The 19,070-nt window shown below is 38.4% G+C and overlaps 1 protein-coding gene across 1 annotated transcript in view; it reads right to left on the bottom strand.

The window, feature by feature from the left end:
• Positions 1-3,156: 3,156 nt before the first annotated feature.
• LRRC34 (leucine rich repeat containing 34) overlaps positions 3,157-19,070 on the bottom strand; it is a 28,117-nt gene continuing 12,203 nt past the window's right edge. Inside the window, exons 12-13 of the mRNA XM_027876126.1 lie at positions 17,406-17,623; positions 3,157-3,321 (exon numbers count right to left, since the gene is read on the bottom strand). Of these exons, the coding sequence (XP_027731927.1) occupies positions 17,420-17,623 (204 nt within the window). The 3' untranslated portion in view covers positions 3,157-3,321; positions 17,406-17,419. The remainder of the gene's footprint in view (positions 3,322-17,405; positions 17,624-19,070) is intronic.

Raw genomic sequence — 19,070 nt, 5'->3', positions numbered from 1 at the left:
AAAACAGTGAGTAATAGACAAATCTGAAACCATATTTGAAATCAGCACCAAAAATACTATCAGCGTTATTTTTATGAATGTGACCAAAAATATTTTTGTTTTTAACCTGCACTAGTTTTTTTTAAAATAAGTATTTCTTTGTCTTTTATTTTGATAGAGATTAGACCTATGATTTCATTGGAATAGGAACTTCCAGATGAGAAAGTTCCTTCTGCCAATGAAGATGCACCCCTTCTTTGTAATTTAGGAAATTGCCTAGAGTACTGGGAGGATCCAGTGACTTGCCCTGGGTCCCCACAGCAAGCCACCCCAGTCTGTCCACTTTACCACAACTGCCTCTCAGTTGCCTTTATTTTAGCATTCCCTACATTTCCCACTGTATTTCTCCTCCCAACCATTCCAGAGAGCTGACTAGCATACAGTTTCTGATGTTATGTATGATGTCCCATGAGGAGGAGAGGTGCCTTTTCTTATGCCTCTTGGGGGCATCTGTGGCTCTCGCTTACCTGTGGCTGTGCTGTGCCCCTGCAGCAGTAACTTTCACATTAATCTTTAGACAGTATACTTGATGGAGTCAGTGATATAAGACTCAACAGAGAATTCTACAGTCATAAAAAGAAAAGCAAAATGAGCCTTATAGTCATGCTGTCTCATTCAGTAAATATATGAAACGATTTTTTTCATTGCCTGTAGCAAGTGGAGAAGCCAGCTAAGTTTTTATTTTGCTTTCGCAAAAAAGGAAGTGTTGAGGATAGAAAAGATTTCCATGAGGAAAGTATTTACACTTTCACAAATTCTGGGCTTTTAGGGAAAAGAGAAGCTTCAGTGGGGCTGAAGACCGAAAGGTGAAGGAGCCTTGAAGGCTGGGCATTTCTTAGTGAAGCCATACGTCTCACATGGAGAGAAAGGGGTGGTGGGAAATAGAGTTGTCTGAACAGGAGGCTGCAAGAAGACCTGACATACACATGGGAAGGCCGTGGTAAGTAGAGACCCAGCCTCGGAGGCCATGCAGGGCTCTGAGACAAGAGCTCGATCTGGAGTCAGAAGAGGCGTGTTATGTTGGACAGGTCATTTCACTGGTCTGAGCCAAGAGGATCAAATGAGATAATTGTGTCAGGTGTTGTGAAAGCCTCAAAGGGCTTTGTGAATGCCTGTTGCCATACTTCCTAGGAGTACTAAGGAGCTAGGGATTTCAGTAAATACTAATTAGGTGCCGGTTCTGTGTAAAGCACCGTACTAGGTGTTTACTCTAGCATTAAAGTCACCCAGAATTGGCACATTGATGCTAAAGGTCTCTAGATAGTCATAACATTCATAGATGTTCGTGTTCATCCTGGTGGGAGCATAGGCATTGATGATGGAGGCATGACGTTTTCATGCAAGTGGCAGTCACTGTATCACGAGCCTGTCGTTCACTCCTTTGGGCAGGCATACAAGCTTGTCGACTAGATTAGTTTTGATTGCAAAACCACCTCCAGCTGCACGGCGCCTTCACTGCTGCCACTCCAGAAGAACACGACCCAGCTCCAACCTGTGTAAGCTGGCCTTGTTTCACTGCTGTGTGGATACAATACCTGCTGAGTGCTCCTGCAACAGGAGCTGTTCATCTTTCAGGTCTACGGGATTTTGTGTTGGCATGTTCCATGAGTGGAATCATTTCTGCAGAAGTTTTTGTACCTTTTTTTTGTGTTTTGACCCCAGGATGGGATCACCACCTGTGGTAATCATGCCAGGTTGGGTAAGCAGACAATTTTTAGGACACCTTTACTCTTCCTCATCCTTCTTCACAACAGAAGGTGAGTAGTGCAGTTCTTTTTTAAAGGGAGGCAATTGAGGTTAAGTCTCTTGCCCAGAGTCACACAGCTAGTGAGTGTTACGTGTCTGAGGCCGGATTTGAACTCAGGTACTCCTGACTGCAGAGCCTGTGCTCTATCCACTGTGCCACCTAAGTGCCCCAGTAGTGTGGTTCTTAAAAGGCTGCGGAGACACCCAGGGGCTGCCAGATCTCACTGCTGCTTCCCAGTGAGAAAACGACCTTATGGCCTTGGCCACCTGTGTGCCGGATTGTGACTACAGCTTCCGGTGTATCCACACCTGCCCGTCACTACAGGACTTGGAGATAGGTAAAAACGGTAAAATGGAAATTGGATTTAAGTGAGGCAGAGTTGCGTGAAGTCGTCAGTCTCATTCTCTCTTCCAGAGTCGTCACAGTTCAGTGGCAGGACAGAGTTAAGATGACCGGTGATGGCCTGAGATGCAGTGGATGACCGTGGTGTCTTCAGCATCTAACCAAACTCTTAAGTGCTCCGTAGTGCCTGTAGGAGCAGCCTTCGTGGCCATTGGAACAATTATTTTCACCTGCCCATTTCACCGGGGAAGTCTTCACATGCTGGGGGTAGACACCCCCCTAACTCACCGATGGGTTTGAGACCTCTCTGTTACCCTCAGCCTGGGTTAGCCTGTCTGCTGAAACGGTTTACCAGGGTGTGGCCACTGTGCATGCCAAGGCTTCTTGGAGCCACACGTGAGAGGTGGAACGGGGGACACCAAAGCGGGGAGCATCCCTGAAAAGGGCTCGGTAGCCCTCCCCCCGGAGGTGCTAGTTTTCCCTGAACACGCCCTGCACTCCAGGTCGCTCTTAAAAACTTTGGAATTGATTGTGAGACACGGGAGACGCTGGCGCAGGACCACGCAGCATGGCGTGCCCTCATCAGAGAAAGTGTTGCGCTCCATGAGAAAAGCAGAACTGAAGTAGCTCAAAAGAAACACCAGGCGTGCATTTAGAAAATCCACCCTCAATGTTCATGTGGACCGTCTGTGCCCGACCTGTGGGAGAGCACTCCGAGCCCCTGCTGGTCTGATCAGCCACAGCTGGACACACCGTGACTTGACTTTGGCATAGGGACGTTGTTTCGGTCCTCTTTGAGAATGAAGGACACCTGCTGGGCGTTCAGTTTGATAAAACAGTATCTTGGAGTTAGACCCAGAAGGAAGCGTGGTGGTGGTCATCTGGTCCAGCTCCCTCAATTCACAGATGAATAAACTGAGGTTTGGAGGTGTTAAATGACTTAAGCTGACTAGGTGGCAGCTGAGGCACTGGCTCAGGGCAGGGCTCTCCCCTCTGCATTAGGCTGAATACACTCAGGCAGAGTAGAATGGGGCACAGGAGAGCCAGTGCTCTAACAGAGTTAGGAGGGAGAGAGCGCTTGTGGGCTGGAGATGGATGGGGAAAGGTTTCATGGACGTGGGTTTTGAAGAAACAGCATTTCAGTAAGGTAAGTGAATATGGGGATGAAGTCACAAAGGTGACAGGGATCAAAGCTGCAAAAGAGAGTGAAAACTTGAGACAGCCTCTCAGTTACGTCATGCTTAACAAAATAATGAAGAATATTTAAAAAAAAAAATGTTGAGAGGTTGCCATCAATTGATTATATATATGTACATATGCATATGTATGTGTGTGTATATATATATATACACACATACACGTATACATATGTACACACACACATATATATTATATGTATAGGCTTTAACAGCTCATACATCATGGTACAAAGAATAGAACACTTGGCTTTAGAGTCAAAAGACCTGTGTTCAGATCCTGCCTTGGCACTACCTGGGCAATTGTGAGCAGTCATTTGGTTGCTTCCACTTATATTTAATTGATTTCCACCCCTTCCACTTATTTAATGCCTATTCTATGCCAGGAATTGTGCTGGCCATACGGGATACAAAGAGAAAAATGAAACCATCTCTGCCCTTACAGAGCTTACATTCTAGACTGTGGGAAGCAACTTGAATGTTAATAAAAATTTACAAAGTGTATGCAAGTCACTTAACCTCTGTAGACCTCAGTTTCGTCATATGTAAAAGGAGATGATTGGACTAGGTCTCCTAAAACGCTAAGTCTATGAATGCCATCTGCATCCATGCAGGAAAGCTGCCCATCTATTTCAAATAATGGGTCTCTTGAAGTTCAGTGCTGAATCATTTAGTTTTGGTTAACATTTGTTCACAAAGTAAAAGTCAACTGACAAAACCAGCAGAAGGACCAAAGACAAGAATCACCATTATTCCAGTACATAGGTCCTCGACCACCTACCAGCATTTTCTTCTCATCTGGATAGGGGTACGTGGGCCAAAGAAGGATTATGGTGGGACAAAAGCTCATTTTACATTCCCTTAAACTAGAGCCAGATTATCACTAGGGTTTGCTTTGTTTTAAAGGCAATGCTCAGCTTGAGAGATCTTCACAGATCTTAAAATATGACTTTTATGAAAAGGAAATTTATGCAAACTTTTTTTATTCATTCTACCACCTAGCATGGTGCCTTGCACAAAATAACTGCTTAACCATTGTTAGCTGAGTTGTCTTGATAGTTGGAGAGGTGGCGAGGTCCTCAAGTGTGGCCCTTTGATTGAGTCCAAGTTGTACAGAACAAATCCTTTCACTAAGGGGATTTGTTCTGTGAAGCTTGGATTCCGCCACAGGTTCTCCACCCCTGGTTTAAGAATCATAAGCAGGAACCTGATTCTGATCAGGAAGAGTACCCCACAGGTCATCTCTCCTGAAGTATGAGTCTGAAATGAGATGTTGGTGGCAGTGATGATGAGATTGTATTTGGCTGCCTTCACTCTCCAGACATTCCACTCCCTTTCCCCTTTCATTCATCGTCTTATTTTCTCTCCTTCACTAGTAGCTATCCAGAGAAACTGATGGAGGAAAAAGTGTCCTTTCTAAAACTTCAGCTTAAGGGCGCAAGATGTCAGTTTTTGCTAATGAAAGCATATGTGAAGAAGTTGGCAGATTTTGCCTGGTTCGAGGTAACAGATCATTGAACTTAGTGTACTTCCACCTCGTTTCCCCTACTCTGAAATACTGCAATATTGATGTAATTACACGATTAAATGCAGTGTACAACAGGAACAAACACCATGGAATCTTATATTTTTGACCTCTCAGTTAATTATGTGATTGTGAAGATAAGATTTTGGGCACAGAATCAGAATTTTAGAATTGGAAGGGCCCTTAGAAGCTGATTGGCCCCATCCATACTTGTACGAGAACTTTCTCTAAAGCGTAACCAATAAGTCATCACTATTTTTGTTTGAAGACTCCTGATGAGGGACATCTCGCACCTTCTGAGACAAACCATTCTGCTTCTGGGGGCTCTCTTAGGAAGTTTTTCCTCACTTCCATGCAACATTGAGCCATTGCTTCTAACCCGGGGCTGAACTCTCCCGACTGGTGACTGAATGAGCAGCACCAGCTCACAAAGCCCAGCCAACCAGATGGTGCTTCACCTCTTGTCCACCCTGGTCATCTTCTTGCTGTGTGCCCTGCTGCTGCCCCCTCTAGACTATCAGACCTCTGGCTACCATGGCCTGGGGGACTTGATGCAGTCATCTTTGGGATTCTTCCCGGAGTTTATCTATCTTGATTGGTGAGCTCAAACTCGCATAGTGCACCATGTCAACCAGCCCTAGACTCTGAAATAATGGAATGTTCATCCAGACTCCACTTCAACCAAGCCACCTACTCCAGCCATCTCTTGACAAGATAGGTTGAAAACGTGCTGTTTCTTTACCAGTGAAAGGCTCCAGTGACTTCAAGAATGCCCCATGAAAAGAGGCAGATGCTGTTTCTGCCCAGGTATGTGAATGAGAGCAGAGGAAAGAACTACATATAGTACCAGTATGGGATGTGCTGGCTCTTACGGAAAGGGCACTGAAACCTAACTCGAGCCAGTCCTGTCTCCTGCAGAGAGTGCTGGGCAGGAACCCAGAACCATTGAACCCTATATGAGGGTTCCCAGTATGAGGAAGTCGAGTATGCCTTTAAGCCTGGCCTTAAAGATCTACTCAACAGCAAGGGAAGGTCATGCAAGGAAGTGATGGGACAAGACCAAAAACACACACAAAAAAGACTGACGTACCAAAGACATCAAGAGAAAAGGTCTGCCCACCATTTGTTTTTCCATTGCCCCTCGAGTCACTGTACCTGTAATTCTGTGAAGATGGTGATATTCCATGAATCAGCAGTCATATAGTATCACTAGGAACAGACTACTGGTGTTGAAAAGATGAGCATTTGCAAAGAGGATGCAGCTTGGGACCACTGCAGTCTATTGCGGTCTCATCATTCTTTTCAATTCTGGATCCAGCTAATGGTCTGCCAATACATAGTGTGTGCTCAAGGTGTGTACTTTGGACACATTCAAAGCATTGTTTATCTGATGCATGTTGCACAATAAGCATTTTTGGTCCACTTATTTTCTCCTGTGTACTATGGACACGTTTAGGGCCTTGAAGCAAGCAGTACAATACTACCCCAAAACAGATGCATTTGGAGACCATCACCATGCAGGTAAATCAGTCTTCTGCTTCATTTTTGTGCAGTATTTTTTCTGTGGGGTACTCTAATGTGGTGAAAAAAGTGTTGGACTTGTTTAAATTCCACCCCTGACATGCAGGAAAGTCACCTAAATCTCTAAACCTGTTTCTTCATCTGTGCAATGAAAATAACACCTGTGGTAGCTAACTCACAAAATGGTTGTAAGGATAAAGTGAAATCAAGCATGTGAAGTCCTTATAAACATGAAGGTATCGTGTCAGTCAGTGCCCATGATTATTTTCTTGACACTGGAGAATGTCTTCAGCAAACATGTCTTCCTATTTTATGCCTCACATGATAGTGATACTCAAGGATTCTGGAACAAATTTATCTCTGGTTGCAAAGATAACTGAAATGATTGCTGTTACATAAGCTGCAATTGTTTTTCTGGTGGTTTTATTACCTGTGCTTATTATCCTGAGCCCTGCAAATAAAGATGTCAAAGTGCCACACAAAATACTGGTCCTTGTTGTCTTTGGGCATACAAGGAAACTAACTCCATCCACTGCTGTAATTCTTCTCTTCTCTGAACCTTTCTTCCATTTTGATACAATTTCTTCATTCCTTCAACTTAAAGCATGAATATCAGTAGGACCTAGTTCAGTTCCTCTCAAACAAAGCACATCAGTGTGTTCATAACTATAAATTCAGCCCCTCCTATGATCCAGTGCTAAGCCTGCTCTTGGAATCTTACATATTTTGTACCGACTGATGTCAGTAGGCCATCTAAAACCATAGGACTTGAAGTACCCTTGTCTACTAGTCTGAAGAAATGGCAGTGGCTTACACAGGGATTTTGTTCTTATATATTTTACGAGTCACCACAGCCAAAGACTGATCACCAAGTAGTCAGCTGCTGGGGTGAATCCTCCCCATTTCATGTCCGTCCATCTACTGCTCAAATCCGTTCTAGTTTGCAGAGCAGCTTACACGCCATTGGCATTGCTTTTGAAAACTGGCATCACTTTAGTTCCCACGGAGGGAAACATTAAAGGAGGATGTTGTGCTTCGAGTAATTACCTGGGCTATGATTTTGGAGCATTTGTGCCCATGTGTGCTTTAGAGGAGAAGGGGAATGGTGGCATTGGGACTAGAGAAGTCTAACAGTTCCACAATTGAGACAGGAACTTTTAATTGCGATGAGGGAATTTAATTGTAATTACCTGAGATGTGAGATGGACAGGTGAAACATTTATTAAGCACGTAGTACATGTCAGCACTAAGCACTTATTACTTGTCAGGCACCATGTTAAGTGCTAGGGATATAAATACAAGCAAAGAGAAAGTCCTTACTCTCAAGGAGGTAACATTCTAATGGGGGAGGTCAGTACTTCAAAGGGAGCTGGGAAGGGTGAGTTACTCATTGGCACCAGGTGGAAATGGTCGGATGGAAAGCAAGAGCAATGTTTTTTTGTAACCTTTGGCTACAAAAGTGTATTTTTTCCAGTTACACTTGAATATCATTATAATAATTTGGAAGTTCACAGCATGTCAAACAAAGTGATAAAATGCTGCAGTATTAAAATTATCCCGAATGATTTGAAAAATTCTCCAGCTTCTTTCTGTGCTTATTTTGACTTTTGATTTACATTTGATTCTGGAGATGGACAAATAACCTCTGCAGAATTCCATTAAGCCAAGCTCTATTCTTTACGGCAAAGTGACATGAAGACATATGGCCTGGCTGCCTCATAAAATCTCCACAAAAATCTAGAAAGTGCAACAGACTGATTTTTGATTGGGAAATCCAATGAAAAGTCACAGTGAGTCATTTTACCAGCCCAGGAATGCTGAGGGAGACAGAAGAAGAAGCCTGTGATGTAGAACAGGGTCTGAAAAAGAGCCAAGACTGGGCACCAGGACACGAAGCCGCTAGAATAAAACTCAGGGGATCTCTGATGCATTGGCACAGGATGCAGGAATGGGTGTCATCTGGCAGTTCTGTGTGCCCTCGTTATGTAGTGGGCAAGGGATAAGCTCAGAAATAAATGGTCATTGTTGAGGGTAAGAATCTGTAGTGGAATAACCAGGGCAGGAGTCCCAAACCCAAGGAGAGCCTGCATTTCGCCTGCAGAGCTTCCTGGCAGGCTCAGAGTGACTGTCTCCGGCAGCAGTCTACTGAAACACCCAACCAGGGACACACTAACCGACCCAGAGCTGAGTCAGGAACCAGCAGAGCTTGGAGAGGAGGGCAGTGAGGAGCCCACTCAGATCCTATCACTTTGGGAGAGCAGGCCCGAATCCTGCACTGTGGGAAGAAAAGCAAAGGAGCTTAGAGGAAAACAGCTCAGGCCAGACAGACGCTCCCCCTAGATGTGTGCATAGCCCCGCACTGACATAACATTCAAAGTCAAGAAGGAGGATGGAAGAATAAGCACAAAATAATCCTGCCGTAAAGAACGATTACGGTGACAAGGAAACTCAAGAAGCAAACTCAACAGAAAGGAATGACTTATAAACGTCTACAAAGAAAAAAATGCATCCTGGAAACAGGTTTAAGAATTCCTGGAAGAGTCAGAGCAAGAGTTTAAAAAAGAGCTAAAAAAAACATAAGAGCCAAATAAGAACAGTAGAAGAAAAAAATGAAAAAAATAATACGAAATACGGCAGAAACACATCCAAAGAGCTTGGAACAAGAGATATAAAACCTTATCCAAGAAAATAATGCCCTGAAAATTAGAATGGACTACAAAGAGAAGCTACTGACAACATGAGGTGGCAAGAAACAAAAAACAAACAAACAAACAAACAAAAACAAGACTGGAAAAATAGAAGAAAATGTGAGAAATCGCCAAAACAAACCAAAAAACCCTGACCAGGAAGACAGATTGAGGAGACATGATCTAAGAATCATTGGACTACCTCACAGCCTTGACCTCGAAATCATATTTTAGGAAGCCACAAAAGAAAGCTGCCCAGATCTCTTAGAGCCAGAGGGGAAAGAATAAATTGAAAGAATCCAGTGATCACCTCCTGGAAGTAACCCCAAAAAGAAAACTGCCAGGAATATTATAGTCAAAATCCAAGACTCCCCAGGTTAAAAAAAAATACTGAAAGGAGCTAGAAACAAAGAATTCAAGTTCTATGAAACCATCATAAGGAACACACAGATTTAGTAGCCGCCACCATTAAAGAAATGGAAAGCCTGGAATATGATACTCCAGAAGGCAAATTATCTCGTCTCACAACCAAAAATAACTTATTCAGAAAAACAGTCTAATCCTACAGGAGGAAAAATGGATTTGTAATGAAACAGAGGACTTCCAAGCATCTCTGATGAAAATACTAGAGCTTCATAGAAACTTTACATGCAAACACAGGAGTCAAGATATAAAAAGGTAAACAAGAATGAGCAATTATAAGGGACTAAGCAATATTTACATTATTTATGTAATAATAAACTTTACATTTTTTACTGGAGAGATGATACATGTATACTTTGAGAACTCTATCATTAGCAGAGATCAGGAGTCTAATTGGATAAAGGGCTTCTGTTATGTTTTGATTATCTCAAAGAGAATGGAAAGGGTGGGGAAGAGGACTATTGGGAGAGTGGGGACATTTATTTCAAATGGGGTGCAAAAGTCTATGCGGCAAAGAGGGAAAGCAAGCAACACTTGGCCTTCACCATTATAAGAGAAGAATACACACACAGAGTTGGGTCCAGAAATAGACTTCAACCAACAGGGAAACAGGAGAAAAGGCTTAAGGGAAAGAGAATAGGAGGGTAAACTGAGGAAGGGATTAGTCAGAAGCGAAATAAATAGGGGGTAGGAAAAAGAGGGAAAATGATAAGAATAGGATGGAGGAAAATAAACAGCAATCCTACCTGAATATACATGGGACAAACTCACCCACAAAACACACCCCAGTGGATTAGAATCCAACAGTGTATTATTCACAAGAAAACTACTTGAAGCAGAAAAAATACACAGTTAAAATAAGGGACTAAAGCAAAATCTATTATACTTCAGCTGAAATAAAAGAGCCAGGAATAGCCATCGTGATCTCAGACAAAGCAACAACAAAAATGGACCTGATTAAAAGAGAAACATAAACAACATTTTGCTTAAAGGTATTAGATGATGAATTAATATTAATACTAGACATATGTATCCAACAGCATAGCATGTAAATTCTTAAAGGAGAAGTCAAATGAATTATAGGGAGAAATACAGGAAAGATATAATAGTGAGGGACTTCAGTTTACTTCCTCTGAGACTTCGATAAATCTAACAACAAACAAACAAAAAACAAGGAAGAAGTTAAGGACCTAAATGGCACTTCAGAAAAGTCAGATGTGATATCCCACTGGAGAATACTGAATGAGAAAGGAAAGGACTATATCTATTTCGCATCTGTTCATGCCATCTTCACAAAATTTAACTGTATAGTAAGGCTTAAAGGCCTCACAAACAAATGCAGAAAATCAGAAATGTTAAATGTGTAATTTTCCAGTCATTCAATGAAAGTTACATTCAGTAAAGGGCCATTGGAGGAAAGATTAAAAACTAATTCAATCCTAATGAATGGACGGGTCAAAGGATTAATCAGAATTGATCAGTAATTTCATTAAACATAATGACAACAATGAGAAAACATACCAAAATTTGGGAGATGTAATAATAGCCATACTCAAAAACTTATATTTCTAAATGTTTTCTTCAGGATAAGAGAAAGAGCAGATCAATGAACTAGATATGCAACTAAAAAAGCTAGAAAACCAACAAATTAAAAACCTCCAATTAAACAACAAAATAGAAATCTTGAAAATTAAAGCAAGTTTAACAAAATTGAAAACAAAAAAAAATTGATAAAACTTTGAGCTTTTTTGGGGGGGGAGGAGTTGAAAACCAATAAAGGAGATAAGCTATTAGCTAACTTGATTTAAGAAAAGAAGAATACCAAATTACTAGCATCAAAAATGAAAAAGGTGAATTCCCAACCAATGAAAAACTATTAGGACTCTTGCCAATCATATGCCAGTAAAACTGATAATCTAAATGAAATAGATGAATATTTACAAAAATATAAGTTGCCCAGCTTAACAGAGCAGGAAATAATAGTCCTTAAATGACCCTATTTCAGAAAAAGAAATTGGAACAATCCATAAATAAACTCCCAAAGGTGGGAAGGGAAAAAAAAACTCCAGGATCACATGGATTTAAAAGTGAATTCTACTAAATGTTTAAGGAATTCCAATACTACATACATTTTTCAAAAAATAGGGAAAGAGGGGCAGCTAGGTGGTGCAGTGGATACAGCTTTGGCCTTGGAATCAGGAGGACCTGAGTTCAAATCCAGCCTCAGACACTTGATACTTACTAGCTGTGTGACCCTGGGCAAGTCACTTAACCTTGATTGCCTCACCAAAAAAAAAAAAAAAAAAAAAAAGGGAAAGAAGAGGTCCTAAGAAATTTCTTCTTTGACATAAGTCCCTAAACTAGGGAGTCAAAACAGAAAGAAAACTATACCAATAGCTTTTTTAAAAAAATGTTTAAATTAATTTTGAACTTAAATACAAAAAGACAAAAAATTTCCATATGCACAGCACAACATAAGAGAATTCAATATAAAACCATGAATTTCCATTTCACATTATTTACCTTAAAAAAACCTATGTAATAAATATTACACATTGTTTTCAAAGCTACCCTGCTTTTCTGTGCTTCCTTCTAAGTTTCCTTTTGTTCTCTGCTGTTCACTTATTTTTTTTTTCTCCTCTCCCCAACCTACCCCAGAGAAGGCTATTATTAGACACAAATATAGGTTCTTCTTCCTTTTTCACACTTTGGGAAAGAGACCTAATAGTGGTATTGCTGGGTCAAAAAGTATACACAGTTTCTTAACTCTTTAGGCATAATTCCAGATTGCTTTCCAAAATGGCTGGATCAGTTCACAGTTCCACCAACAGTGAATTAGTATCCCAGTTTTTCTGCATCCCATCCAACATTTGTCGCTTTCCCCTTCTATCATTTTAGCCAATCTGATAGGTGTAAGATGATATCTCAAAGTTGTCTTAATTTGTATTTCTCTAAAAAAAATAGTGATTTAGGGGCATTTTTAAAAAAATGATTACATATGGTTTTGATTTCTTCCTCAAAAAACTGCTTGTTCATATCCTTTGACCATTTATCAATTGGGGAATGACTTGTATTCTTATAAATTTCACAAAGTTCTTTATATATTTGATATGTGAAACTTTTATCTGAGAAACTGTCTATAAAAATTTTCTCCAGTTTTCTGTTTTCCTTCTAATCTTAGCTTCATCGGTTTTATTTGTACAAACCTTTTTAGATTTAATGTAATAGAAATTATCCATTTTATACCTCACAATGCTATCTCTTGATTATTCATAATCCACAAGTCTGATAGGTAATGTGTTCCATGTTCCATTTTGACCTTATCTTGGTAAATGGTGTAAAATACTAGTCTATGCCCAATTTCTGACAGACTGCTTTCCAGCTTTCTCAATTTTTTTTTTTTTACCAAATAATGAATTCTTATCCCCAAAGCTTAAATCTTAACATTTGTCAAACAAAAGGTTACTACAATCATTTGCTACTGTGTATTCTGTCTACTCTATTCCACTGATCTACCTTTTTATTTCTTAGCCAGTACCAGATAGTTTGGTAATTACTGCCGTATAGTATAGTTTAAGATCTCATACTGCAAACCTCCTTCCTTTACTTTTTTTTTTATTAATTCCTTTGATATTCTTGACTTTTTATTCTTCCAAATGAATTTTGTTATTATTTTTTCTAGCTCATTAAAATAGTTTTTTGATAATTTAATTGGGATGGCATTGAATAGATAAGTGAGTTTAGATAAAATTGTCATTTTTATTATATTGGCTCTGATTACCCATGTACAATTAATATTTCTCCAGTTATTTAAATCTGACTTCATTTTTAATTATCGTCATGCAGTTCTTGAGTTTGTTTTTGGAGGTATACTCTCAGGTATTTTATACTTTCTACTGTTATTTTAAATGGGGTATCTCTTACTATCTCTTCTTTCAGGTTTTTGTTGGAGATATAAAAAATGCTGATGATTTATGTGGGTTTATTTTATATCTGGCTACTTTGTTAAAATTGTTTCCATTTTTATTTGAATCTTTAGGATTTCCCAAGTTTATCATCATATATTCTGCAAAAAGAGAAAGTTTTATTACCTCATTGCCCATTCTGATTCTTTCATTTTCTTTTTCTTCTTTTATTGTTATTGCTAGCATTTCTAATACAATATTGAAAAGTAATACTGGTGACAATGGGCATCCCATCAATTTCTTGTTTTACTCCTGATCTTCTTGGGAAGGCTTCTTTCTAGCTTATCCCCATTGCAAATGATGCTTGCTGGTGGTTTTAGGTAGATGCTTCTTATCATTTTAAGGAAAAATCCCTTTTTACCTATGTTTTCAAGTATTTTTAATAGGAACAAGTGTTGTATTTTATCAAAAGCTTTTCTGCATTTATTGATATAATCATATGATTTTTGTTACTTTTGTTATTGATATAATCAATTATGTTAATAGTTTTCCTTATTTTGAACCATCCTTGCATCCCTGGTATAAATCCCACTTGGTCACAATGTATAATCTTTGTAAGATATTGTTGTAGTCTCTTAGCTGGTATTTTATTGAGGGTTTTTGCTTCCATATTCATTAATGAATTGATCTATAATTTTCTTTTTCTGTTTTTGTTCTTTCTGGTTTAGGTATCAGTACCACATTTCTTTCATAAAAGTAGTGTGGTAAGACTCCTTTGCCTATTATTCCAAATAATTTAATATTGGAATTAGTTCATCATTTTAAACGTATGGTAGAATTCACTTGTAAATTCATCTGGTCCTGATGCTTTTTTCTTAGGAAGCTCATTTACAATATGTTCAATTTCTTTTTCTAAAATAGATTTATTTAGATATTCTATTTCCTTTTCTGTTCATCTAGGCAGTTTGTATTTTTCTAAGTATTCTTCCATTTCACTTAAATTGTTAAACTTCTTGGCATATAATTGGGCAAAATAACTCCTTTTAATTGCTTTGATTTCATCTTCATTAGTGGTATGTTCACTCTTTTAATTTTTAATATTAGTGATTTGGTTTTCTTCTCCCTTTTAAAAAATTATATCAACCAATGGTTTATCTTTTTTTTCCAAAAAACCAATTCCTAGTTTTATTTATTAATTCAATGGTTTTCTTACACTCAATTTTATTAATCTCACCTTTAATTTTTAGGATTTCCAATTGGGTGTTTAATTGGGGATTTTAATTTGTTCTTTTTCTGTTTTCTAATTACATACCCAATTCATTGGTCTGCTCTTTCTCTATTTTATTAATGTAAGCATTTCGGGATATAAATTTTCCTGTATCTACTGCTTTTGCTGCATCCCAGAGGTTTTGATATGTTGTTTCATTATTGTCACTCTCTTGAATGAAATTATTGTTTCTATAATTTGTTCTTTAACCCAAATATTCTTTAAGATTAGGTTGTTCAGTCTCCAGTTAGTTTTTAATCCATGTTTCCATGGTCCCTTATTGAATATAGTTTTTATAGAATTGTGATCTGAAAAGGATGCTTTTAACATTTCTGCTTTCTGTATTCAGCCATAAAGTTTTTATGCCCTAATATATGGTCAATTCTTGTAATGTACTTCTGAGAAAAAAGTGTATTCTTTTCTATTCCCATTCAGTTCTCGCAGGATATCTATTGTATCTAGCTTATCTAAGATTCTATGTACCTTCTTAGTTTCTTTCTTATTTATTTTTTTGTTAGATTTATCTACTCTGAGAGGGGAAGGTTAAAGTCCCCCACTATTATAGTATTTCCACCTGTAATTCATTTAACTTTTCCTAAATTTAGGTACTATAGCATTTGGTGCATATAGGTTTAGTATTGATATTGCTTCATTTTCTTTGGTACCTTTTATTGTAATGTAGTTTCCCTGTTTATCTCTTATTTTAAAATATTTTAGCTTTAACATTGTGTGAGATCATGATTAATACCCTGCTTTTTTTTTCTAACCTCAGCTGAAGCATAGTAAATTCTACTCTAGCCCTTTATTTTAACTCTGTGTGTATCTTTCATATTTAAATGTGTTTCTTCAAAACAAGATATTGTCGGAGTCTGATTTTTAATCCATTCTGCTCTCCGTTTGTTTTATGGATGAGGCCATCCCATTCCCATTCAAAGTTATGATTACTAGGTGTGTATTTTCCTTCATCCTATTCTTCTTCTCTGTTATCCTTTTCACCCTCTTTTTACTCTATCCCCCATCATAAATCTGATTTACCTAATCCACACCCTTTTAAAGAATCTCTCCCTTATCCTTCCCCCCACCCTCCTACTTCTTTATCTACACACCCTTCTAAAAGTCCTTTCCTTATCCTGTCCTCTCACCCTCCTCTTTCTTTATAAATTTAGGAGACTTTTATGCCCTTCTAGATGTACATGTTATTCTCTCTTTAACCCAGTTCTGAGGAGAATAACATTCCAGAACTACCAGCTCTCCACCCCCTTCCACTGTAACAGTTCTTTCATTCATGCCTTGTTTGTATGAGATAAGTGCTCCATTTCACCTCAGCCAACCCAGTTTTATTTTTTAGAATCATCCCATCATACCCAACTCAACTCCTAGCCTTCTATCTGTGTATGTTCTTTCAAACTACCCACGTAATGATGACGTTCTTAAGAGTACAGATAACATTTTCCCACATAAGAGTAGACAGTTTGACTTTATTGAGTCTTGGTCTTTAATGTTTGCCTCATGTTTCTCTTGGATCTTATATGTCATATTTTCCATTGAATTCTGATCTTTTTGTCACAAATAGCTGAAAGTCTTTCAATTCATTCATTAAATGTCCATTTAAAAAAAAATAAGGATTATACCTCACTTTGCTGGCTAAGTTATTCTTGGTTGCAAACCCAGCTCCTTTGCTCTTTGAAATAAAATGTTCAAGTCCTTCCTCTTTAGTCTTTTAATGTAGAAGCTGCTAGATCTTGTGTTATCCTGACTGTATTTAAACTGTTTTTTCCTTGTTGCTTATAGTATAGAAATGGGCAAGGGGAAGCTAATGATGTTATAAGATAGCAAGAAATAATAAAACAAAATCAAAAGAATGAAAAAATAGAAGAGAAGGTGAAACATCTCATTAGAAAAACAACTGATCAAGAGAACGATTTGAGGAGAAACAATATAATAATTGTTGGACTACCTGAAAGTTATGATTTTAAAAAGAAGAGTTTGGATACGATATTACAAGAATTCATTAAGGAAAAGGAAAATTATCCTGTAGTTCTAGAATGAGAGGGTAAAATAAAAATAGAAAAAAATCCATCAATCACCACCTGAAAGGTATCCCCAAAAGAAAACTCACAAGAACATCGTGGACATCTTTCAAAGTTCCAGGGTTAAGGAAAAAATACTATTAGGACTTGAACATTGTATTTCGAAGAGCAAAGGAGCTGGGTTTGCAGTGTAGGGAGTTACGCAGCTCAAATCACTGCTGTGTTTGCCATATCTCTATGTCGTGTATGTTTAAAAAGGGGAGAGGTCAAGATTTTGTGGTCTGCATGTATGTATGCCTGTGTCTACATACACAGATATACATACATCCGTACACGTGTAGGGATGGGGGAAGAGGAGGAGGGTGAGAGCTGCTTCTTCATCGACAGGTGCATATTCCCATCCCAGTTACTCTTTCGGACCCTAACAGTGTGAGGGATTGCCCCCAGTCACCAGCTAGTGTGAGAGGAGCAATTTCAATCCATGGCTTCCTGATTCTAACGCTGCCCCACTTCCCAGTAAGTGCTCTTGTACTTCTATTAATTTTTTTAAACTTCAGCCATGTTTTATTTAATATTTGAGTAAAGTTACACAACATTCGTTGTATTTATAGCCTTTTAAAGCATGACTTATATTATTTTAACAAATTAAAGGAAACTAACTACCCTAAGCAACATATCAAATCTATGACAGTAATACGATTAAAAAACATAGAAATGACTTACTTAGAAACTTGTTTTCATAGGTTTTTGGCTGATTGCACAATAGCAAAGCCTGCATCGGTTGAAGGACCTTCGATTTCTCCATAAGTGGGTGTCCAGTAATAATGTTTTTTAATGCCGTGAGACAGCTCAGCAAGATATACACAGCCATCAACTTCATAGGGCTCCACGTCTGTATTCTCTTTTTTTAGACGACCCGATGTTATTAAGTTTGAAAATGCCTAGGATTTTAAACAAATAGTATTTGCAGAAGATTAATGGTGTGATTCAAGTTTAAATATTTTAACTTTTACCACATTTTATATCAAAATTTAAAAATTAAGCCTTGAAGTTTTACAGGTGGGGGGGCTTTATAGATATAATTCCTTTACTGTTTAACATCATACAATCAAAGCATTCTAAATCACTTTAATCTATGCTGGAAAAGGTATTTCTCAGTGTCTCACACATTATTTTTCCTTCTTTATCTTTGAAACCTCTTCATTTTCATGGCTGGTTAACAATTCTTTGCATTGTTCATTATGGTGGATGGGCAGTTATCCTGTCCGTCAGCAGTGCCAGCATTGAGGATTCCTTCAGGACTCCAGCCCCTTGAGAGAGCTCCTTCAATAGAAAACAATACACCCTATTCTTCACCATTTGTCCCTTTAGCTTTCCCCTCTAAGAAGATACTTTTGGGGCTGGGGTTTGGGGAAGGAAACCACAGAAGCTCCTGCCACTTTGGGTGCATTATTGCTCTTGGATTAGGGGAAAGTTTCTTCTCTCCTCCCTCTTGAAATGTGCTCAAAACTTATGTTAATTCTGTTCCCATGTTGGGAAGAAATACAGTTCTCAGGACCTGCAACTTAAGTCCCCTTGCAAGACAGTCAACTTAACCACACCAAAAGAACAATTACTTTTGTGTATTTTGATGAGTACCCTATAATATCTTGGAAATCAGACTTTAAAGAATCTTGAGGTAAAGATTTTTTTCTAGGCTGTTTCATTTTTAATTTGAACTACATTTTGATTTGTACAAAGACTTTTCAGTTTTATGTGATCAAAATTGTCCATTTTAATCTTCTGTGATCATATTAATCCCATTGTTTGGCCAAATACTTTTCTCCTGTCTATACATTTTATTTTTTGTACTTATTTAATAGTATTTTTCCAGTTACTTGTAAAGATACTTTTCAACATTCATTTGTTGTAAGATTTTGAGTTTTGAATTTTTCTCTCCCCCTCTCCTCATCCTTTCCCAAGATATCAAGCAATCTGATATAAGTTATACATGTACACATTACAGACTAATGTTCCACATTAGTCATATACTGAAAGAAGAATCAGAACAAAAGGGGAAAAACCACAAGAAAGAAAAAAAAAACCAAAAAAGTGAAAATAGCATGCTTCAATTCGCATTCAGATTCCAAAGTTCTTTCTCTGGATGTGGGTAGCAATTTCCATCATGAGTCTTTTGGAATTGTCTTGGATCACTGTATTGCTGAGAAGAGCTAAGTCTATCATAGTCTATCACTGCACAACGTTGCAGTTACTGTGTACAATGTTCTCCTGCATCAGTTTATACAAGTCTTTCCAGGTTTTTCTGATGTCTGCTCATCATTTCTTATAGAACAACAGTATTTCATTACATTCATATACCACAACTTTTTCAGCGATTCTCCAATTGAT

The sequence above is a fragment of the Vombatus ursinus genome, unplaced genomic scaffold (genome assembly GCF_900497805.2).
Source record: "Vombatus ursinus unplaced genomic scaffold, bare-nosed wombat genome assembly UNPS02014810.1, whole genome shotgun sequence".
NCBI lineage: Eukaryota > Metazoa > Chordata > Mammalia > Diprotodontia > Vombatidae > Vombatus > Vombatus ursinus.
Note: the sequence above shows the minus strand (reverse complement) of the source record. Positions and strands in the feature narration are given on the sequence as shown.